This window comes from Cynocephalus volans, chromosome 3 (assembly GCF_027409185.1).
Source record: "Cynocephalus volans isolate mCynVol1 chromosome 3, mCynVol1.pri, whole genome shotgun sequence".
NCBI lineage: Eukaryota > Metazoa > Chordata > Mammalia > Dermoptera > Cynocephalidae > Cynocephalus > Cynocephalus volans.
Genome location: NC_084462.1, coordinates 185,553,144 through 185,561,467, shown reverse-complemented (window position 1 = coordinate 185,561,467; position 8,324 = coordinate 185,553,144). Strand labels below are relative to the sequence as shown.

At 40.6% G+C, this 8,324-nt stretch overlaps 1 gene segment (V, D, J or C); it reads left to right on the top strand.

The window, feature by feature from the left end:
- Positions 1 to 1,632: 1,632 nt before the first annotated feature.
- Positions 1,633 to 2,267, top strand: LOC134372835 (immunoglobulin heavy variable 3-23-like). The segment is given in 2 exon segments: positions 1,633 to 1,717; positions 1,825 to 2,267. Coding segments are annotated over 2 exon segments (489 nt in total).
- Positions 2,268 to 8,324: the final 6,057 nt, after the last annotated feature.

Genomic DNA, 8,324 nt, shown 5'->3' with positions numbered 1-8,324 from the left:
GTAAAGCGTAAATATTGGCTTTGCTGCCTCCCGTGCACATTGATAACTTGTTGTGTGGAGGATCTGGAGTAGGTGCTGGAGCACTAGGCAGGGGGCTGCTCCTCTCCCCCTTGAGCACCAACCCAGGAGGCCGGAGCTGAGTGATTCTCCCCAACCCTGGAGTAGCCAGAAAGAAGGTAGGACCCTGCAGATATGTGCATCCTGGCAGATTCACACTGTGATGCTTTAGCACACTGGACATTTGGAAATTCATGAAATGTATCTAGTTTCATCTTTATTCTAGTGTGTTTGCCATCTAGTGATCTCCGACCCAGGTGAGCTAAGGTTTGGTCCTGTTTTCCCTGAAAACTACTCTCTCCAGATTTCAGGTTTGCTGTTTGTCTTGTTAACTTTGCTCTTTGATTTGTTTAAGAAAATGTGCTAATCTGCCACTTATCCAATGCACTTGCTATTATTGTTGTGTTTGTTGAAAGAATAAGAAAAAGCAGTTTTACTCAGTGTCTACATTTGTAATCTAAGAGCAGCTTACTTTATAATATCCAAAATCTGAGCATGATACAAATTCCCCTCAACAGGTAAACTAAGAAAAGGAAGCATTTTCACACATTGGAATACTATTCCGTAGTAAAAGCCATGAGTGTCTGATTCACACAAGAAAAAGATTGCATCTCGGACCAAGATCGCGAGGAAGTATAACAAGGAATTAAATGCAGCGACTGCATATTCCATTGACTTAAATTCTAGATGAGAAAAAAATACTGTGAAGTAACATAAAGAAGTTCACGAGTTGCCTGGACATAGGGTGAGAGGAAGTAAGCAGTGGGACGAAGAAATCAGAAGAACAACAGGAAATGCTTCAGGATGAAATACTTGTACACTATTTCCATTGTGGTGGTGACTGTGCAGGTGCACATGTATGTCAGCATTCATCAAGTGCACACTTTAAAAATGTGCAGTGTGTTCTGTCTATTATAGCTCCTTATGATGGTTACAAATAAAACCAGGTGTCAATACAGAAAGAGAGATAGAGAAATACTGAAACATATAATTTCAGAGATCCTTTAAATTGCATCTGCATGAACTCTGGTTCTCTAAGTATGATGCGAATAAAAGAAAGAACACAGGAAAATCACAAAGTGTTATTACAGGAAGGAGAAACTAACTAGGCAAATGTCACTAGGAAGGCCCAGCTCTGTCCTGGGGTTGGATCCGTGGTGTGGAGCACAGACCCAGACACTGAGGCTCCCTCTGACCGTACATGAACTCCTGGATACAGTGTATAATTTTTTGAAGGTTTTGTTTATACCTGTAATTCTATATAAAGAATTACCATTCATAAGTGACTCAAATACTTTGTTTCTGTGCAAAAATAACGTAAGTTGGATTATAGGTGTGTGTAAAAGATACAGTCATATAATAAAAAAACATTGTCTCAAATATAGTTATTGCCACCAAACTCCCCTGGAGCCCTCACATCTGCTCTGGACTCTGCCCTCTTCATAGGCTCCCACCACAGAGCCTGCTATGTAGCAGGAGGACATGCAAATAGGGCCTCCCCCTGCTGATGTAAAGCAGCCCAGCCCTGACCCTGCAGCTCTGGGAGACGAGCCCCAGCCCCAGATCCCCAGGTGCTCCAACTCGGTAATCAGGACTGAACACCGACGAGTCACCATGGAGTTTGGACTCAGCTGCGTTTTCCTTCTTGCTGTATTAAAAGGTCATATTAAGGCGAAATAGAGACATTGAGAATGTGTGTGGTTATGGGTGGGAGAAATAGTGGATTCGTGTGAGAGTTTTTTGACCAGGGTGTCTCTGTGTTTGCAGGTGTCCAGTGTGAGGTGCAGCTGGTGGAGTCCGGGGGAGGCTTGGTGAAGCCTGGGGGGTCTCTGAGACTCACCTGTGTCGCCTCTGGATTCACCTTTAGACACTACAGCATGCACTGGGTCCGCCAGGCTCCAGGGAAGGGACTGGAGTGGGTCTCAGCCATTAGCGAGAGTGGTGGTAGCACATACTACGCAGACTCCGTGAAGGGCCGATTCACCATCTCCAGGGAAAACGCCAAGAACACACTGTATCTGCAAACTGAAGTAGTTCGGGTGTGTGTATTTTCTGGGTTGTGGAAAAATGCGAGAACTGAGGACACGGCCACGTATTACTGTGCGAGAGACACAGTGAGGGGACGTCAGTGGGAGCCCAGACAAGAACCTCCCTACAGGGACACACGGGACCACCAGGGGGCGCTCAGGACCCACCAAGTTCAAGGCTGATTCCCTTGGGCAGGTGCAGAGGGGCCTGTGCTTCCTGTTGGGTTCAACGGAATCATCCACTCTCCACGTTCTCAGCTGTCCCCTGAGACGTTTTATGTCTTGTTACTTGTGTCTTTAATTCCTCACACCCTCACGGGGTAATGAAGGTGCATCTGATGTGGTCATTTTGCAGATGAGATGTGGCAATGCACATGCTGCCAGCACGAATCTGCACTTCACGTCTTGGGCACTAGGGATGACAATCAGCTCTGTATCTCATGAATATTCATAACCAATAATATATAAACATATATATACATTAACTATTTTAAAAAAAAGTTTCACTAGGGTCATTTCCTTCCTGAATTCCTGTAACTCTTGTTTCATTCTCTAGAAACAGACCATCCTGAAGATTCTCCTCATTTCTTTTGTGGAGCTAATTTCACTCATAGAAAAACAGCTGCATAGTCCAGTCGCTCTGTGTCCCAAGCTCACACTCTTTGGCCTCAGAGAAGAAGCTTTTGTCCCTTCATGGACACCTTCACTCCGACAGACTACCTCTTCCCCTCAGGGTCTCGAATAGATTTGATCTTCAAACATCCAACCCCACATTGTCTCCTAATGTGCATCGTTTGTGTCATTCCATTCATGGACACCCTGGACAGGTCACCTGAAGTGGATCACCTGCAGCTTCCTCACTGTGCTGCTGAGCCCATGTGTCTCTCACATGCAGAACCATGTAATTCAGGCACTAGTGCAGGTCAATCCTGCATCAAGTTGGAGGCACAGGTGGCTAATGACCCCACAACACCTAGAACAACTCACGTACCTTATGCCATATAATGTACAGATGGCTCCACCACCTGCAGGACACACTGGTAGGCAAATCTCTGAGATGCTGTGTTTGCACAGTGATGTGTTGGTTGTCCAGGTCACCCTCAATATAAAGTTTGTCTCCAGTGAGCAGAGCACATATATGAAATCAAATATCTGTGAGTTCCAGTGTTATGGAACAGAGCTGAGGAAGGGCTACAAGACTAATCTAAAACTCTGAAAAGCTTTTATTAAAACAAAGAAAATATACTAAATGCAAAGGATCTAAGCATTCTATTTAAGAAGTTGGACAAAGGGCAGAAAATGTGTATTTTAACCAAGCATACATCTTTTCTTTTAGATTTTCTTAACTTTTCTTCACATATGGCAGGGGAAGTGAAACACAAAGAAGCAGTGTCTCAAAGACTGTTTTGAGTAGATTCATTTCACAGAACAGAAGTTGTGATTATTTTATTTTAAATTATAACAACATGAACAAAGACTATCAGACATGAGGCAATAAATCATTATTACATCTGCACTGCACTATGCTCCTCTATAAAAATAATAATATGAGTTTGAGACTCTGCTCTATGCCAGGCAGGCCCCACCCAACCATTATGTAGAACAGCCAAGATTTCCAATTTCTACATGAGCCAGTTAAAGTTTTATATTCATTTGACAAAACAAACCCTTCTGGAAAATGTCAGATAATCCTATTGAATCAAAAAACTGTTTTTGCAGAAAAGTAGATACATTATTGTCTTCTTTCATTGAATAGATGATATTGTAGCACATATATTAAAAGGTGACTTTTTAAAGTGAGTGTAATTTTTAATACTGTTTTAAAATAATGCCTTTCCGATAGTATATACACACTCACTGGCACTCTCTAAAAGTACCAATTAACTTTATTGCACAGGCATATTGCTAAACACAAAAAAGTGCAAATATTAAATCTAGGTCCTAATACCAAATTTGTCATGAACAGGACATTGTGAATTTTGGAAGGTTTTTTCAACATCTGTGTCCTCGTTTTCTTCTTTTCTTCATAGAGTAAAACACTGACCTTAAACTTGAGCTTCCCCATCCCAAACTGTGGTGGGTGGAAAAGATTCTGAGTAAATCAGAATGATCACATGGACTGTGTGGTCCACAGTGACCCCTGGGTGCCACTGTCACTTATGCAGTCCTATACGTGGCCATATCCTGAGTGATTTTATTAACCACACACGTTTGGTATTCGTCTTAAAAAACAAAAACCCTCCATTTAGGAGGACTGTACCTCTGGGTCCTCACACACACACTGAAAGTGTGAGTATCCCGAATGTCTTCAGGTATAACATGTTTCACTCTGTCTTGGACTTGCTCTAATTTTTGTCCACACCAGCAATTCCACTCTGTGCTCTCACTGATAGAATTAACATTCTGAGATGACAAATCTGATGGCTCTTCTTTGGTCTCCGTCTACTCGACACTTTGGAAGCCTTTGTAGCTTTGGTCCTCCCTGGGCACTCATCTTCTTGAAATAATCTCTTCAGTTAGTTATTTTCTGGCATTTATACTTGGCAACTCCATCACATCCTGATATTTTTCCACATCTTCCTGAAAATTAATGTTGTAATTTCTCAGGGAATTTTCTAACAATCTATGACACAACTTTTCAGGGCAATTATAATGTTAAAGTCCAACCAAATGCATTGACATGTGAGAGTATCAGTACCTCATGAGAGGAAAACAGGTTCTGCTAAGGCAGTGGGTCCAGGGAATGAGGTCATTGATCTTTATATAACTATCGATATTTCTGTACCAACCTTTGTGCCTTTTCTGTATATATCACGCTTTCCTGAGAATACAAGATGAAGTTTGGGGACGCTCCCTCCACGACTGGCCTCGCTCCTCACACTGAGTGCCTGAGATGACGGTGACAAACACGACACCATCCATCATCATGGGACAAACACTAATCCTCTTGGTAATAAGTTGATTGCTTCATGTCACATTCACCCATGAGAGCCAGAAAATTGTCCTCATTAGAATTTTCTCATCTAATTTTTATTGGCATTATTTACCTATTCATTCATATTTTTCTTAATTTTTAAATGCATTTTGAAGTAACTTTAGGCTTATACATATCTTGCAGTAATAAGACAGAGAATACCATGTGCCCTTCACCTACACTTTTAGCTTTATATTTGTTTATGGTAGTTAGTCTCATCCAGTATGAGGATTTGCCTTTGTTGGCAAAGTCCTTTTCTCATGACCAATGTCCTTGGTGCTGAAAGTCTGGATCTTATATGAGATCCTGCAGGATGTTGTCTAAGACCAAGGACACTAGTTGTTGTTGAGTCATAGGACGTGAGGCCATGGGAACACACGCATGGGCTAAAGTTGTCATCTATCATTTCGATATTTCCAGAAGCAGAAAGACTAATAGAACAATGGAAGGGCCAATTCAAGTCTCTGAAAATAAAACCAAATTGATGTGTCTGAGGATGTTTTATGACATCGTCTTCCAGAAGAAACTCTCAGCTCTAAATTAATTCCATCACAGGCATTTCACTGTAATCTAGTGTCCAGCATATGGTCCAAATCAATCTGCACTATAGGACGCTTTAGCCCAGTAGCTACAACACAGGGGTCTGGGAATAAGAGTGTTGAAGCAGGATTAATTCCTTTCACCATGTTTGCTGTGACTAAATGCAAAGTTTTATTTATGCCTTCACAGTCCTTCCACTAGGGCACAGAAGTGGTTCCACGTAATTTGAGTCTATGTTTGCTGTCTTCTTAAAGGGGATACTTATGACTGTGGCTCAGCTGATGAAGAGAGTTTCTCTACCAGGGATGGTAACTGCCCCATGTCTTTCAGGCTAAGATGGCACCTATGCACCGCGACAAAGAGGAGTCAGTCTGGCCTTTGTGGCAGAGTGGACTGAGTGGACCTGTGTGGAACCAACTACGAAAAGAGAAATATAAGGACACACTGGACTGGATTTTTGTTGTTTCCTTTCGTGTCCCCCAGGCCAAGACAAATGTTAGCAGCAATTGCGTTGGATATTTCTGTATGGACAAGATCCACCTTTACCTGAAACAGCTCTCAGGTGATGCATAACTTCCTTCACTGTAGTGGGAACTTTGAGTCCCACAGGTCGATACCGCCCTGATGTGTAGATAAGTCAAACCTCTCAGGGGTATCCACCAGCAGTGGAGGTTGAAACAGGAAGATAATGCCCCACTCTTAGTGCCCAGGTCCACATGTGGCTTCTCAAGAAGTTCCAAGGGAAGGATCTCTATTTCCTACTGGTGGTGACCTGCATAACATCAAGCCCATCCATACAACTTGATTTGCTATTTTAAAGAATAGACATTTGTTTTAGTGCATTTTAAACTTTAGTTCCCAGACTATCTTTCTTCAGTGATCAAAGGATCTAACACTGCACATGATTTTATTGAGAACTTTTGAGCACTGATCAGCATAAATGGAAAATAATAATTGTCTCCCGTTTTCCTAGATTAATATTTATAATTTTATTATTCTAAGATTTAAATTTTTTTCTTTCATATTTTTCTTAAAAGTAAATTTATTACATTCTTTTTATTGTTTTTATTGAATTTTTTTGTAAATATCTGAGGGGTATGGCTTTGTATATCCATATATGTGTACAATATACAAGCTCATATCAGAATAAATAATATATTCAACATTGTACAGTGTGATATATTTTGGGGTTCTTTATCAATTCCATGCTAAACCCATCCCCCCTCCTCATTTCACACTCTGGTGGCCTACGTACGATCTCCCCTTTTGAAATTTCTACAAGTTATTGTCATCATTGTATCTTTATTTCTTTTTCTGTTTTATTTTTAGCTCCCACTTATGAGTGAAGACATGTGGTATTTCACTTTCTGTGCCCAGCTTATCTCACTTAACATAATTTTCCCCAAGTTCATCCATATTGCTGCAAATGGCAGACTTTTGTTATTTATTTTATTGGCAAAGTAGTATTACATTGTGTACAGATACCAAAGTTTACTTATCCAGACACCCACCAATTGTCATGTAAGTTGGGTCCTAATCTTGGCTACGGTAAATAGAGCTGCGTTAAACATGGGAGTGCAAGTTTCCCTTCAACATGATGATTTCCTTTCCTATGGTTATGTACCCAGCAGTGGGATTCCTGGATCATATGGCAGATCTATCTGTCATGTTTGAGAAACTTCCATGCTGTTTTCCATAATAGCTACACTGATTGACAGTCTCACCAACAGTGTAGGAGGGTTTCACTTTCTCAGGATCCTGCCCAGCATCTCTTACTCTGTCTTCTGGATAATGGCCAGTCTATCTGAATCAGATGATATATAAGTGTGGTTTTGATTTGTATTGCCCTGATGTTTAGTGATGTTGAGAATTATTTAATGTGTCTGTTGGCCATTTGTATATCTTCTTTTGAGAAATGTCTACTAGGCCCCTTTGCTCAATTTTTAATCTGGTTCATTATAGTTTTTCCTATGGCAACATTTTCTGGGTTCCTTGTATATTCTGTATAATAATCCCATGCTGGATGCATAGTTTACAAATATTTCCTCCCACTCTGCAGGTTGTCTTTTTGTTTGGTTAATTGTTTCCTTTGCTGTGCAGAAAATTTTTAGTTTGATATAACACTATTTGTTTATTTTTTTTTTCTTTTGTCACCTGTGCTTTTGAGGTATTTCCATAAAGTTTTTCCCCAGTCCTAATTCCTGGAGTGTTTCACCTGTGTTTTATTTTAGAAGTTGTAAGGTATCAGGTCTTACATTTAAGTCTTTAATCCATTTTGAGTTGATTTTCAAATATGGTGGAAGATACAGGTCTAGTTTTATTTTGTTATAGATGGTTTTCCAGTATCTCCAGCACCATATATTGAAGAGTCAGTCTTTTCACTGATGTGTGCTCTTGGTGCCTTTGTCAAAGACCAGTTGGCTGTAAGTATGTGGTTTGCTTTCTGGGTTCTCTGTTCTGTTGCATTGGTTTTAGTGTCTGTTTTTATGCCGGTTCCATGCTGTTTCTCTTACTATAGATTTGTAGTGGAATTTAAAGTCAGGTAGTTTAACGCCTCCAGCTTTATTATTATTTTTTCTTTCTCTGGATTGCTTTGGCTGTGTGGTGTCTTTTGTTCCTTGATGTGAAATTTTGGATAGTTTTTACCATTTCTCTGAAGAATGTCAACACTTTGTTTGCAAAGTGTCTATTTGTCATGTAGTCTTCCAAAAGCGTATTTTCCTTGT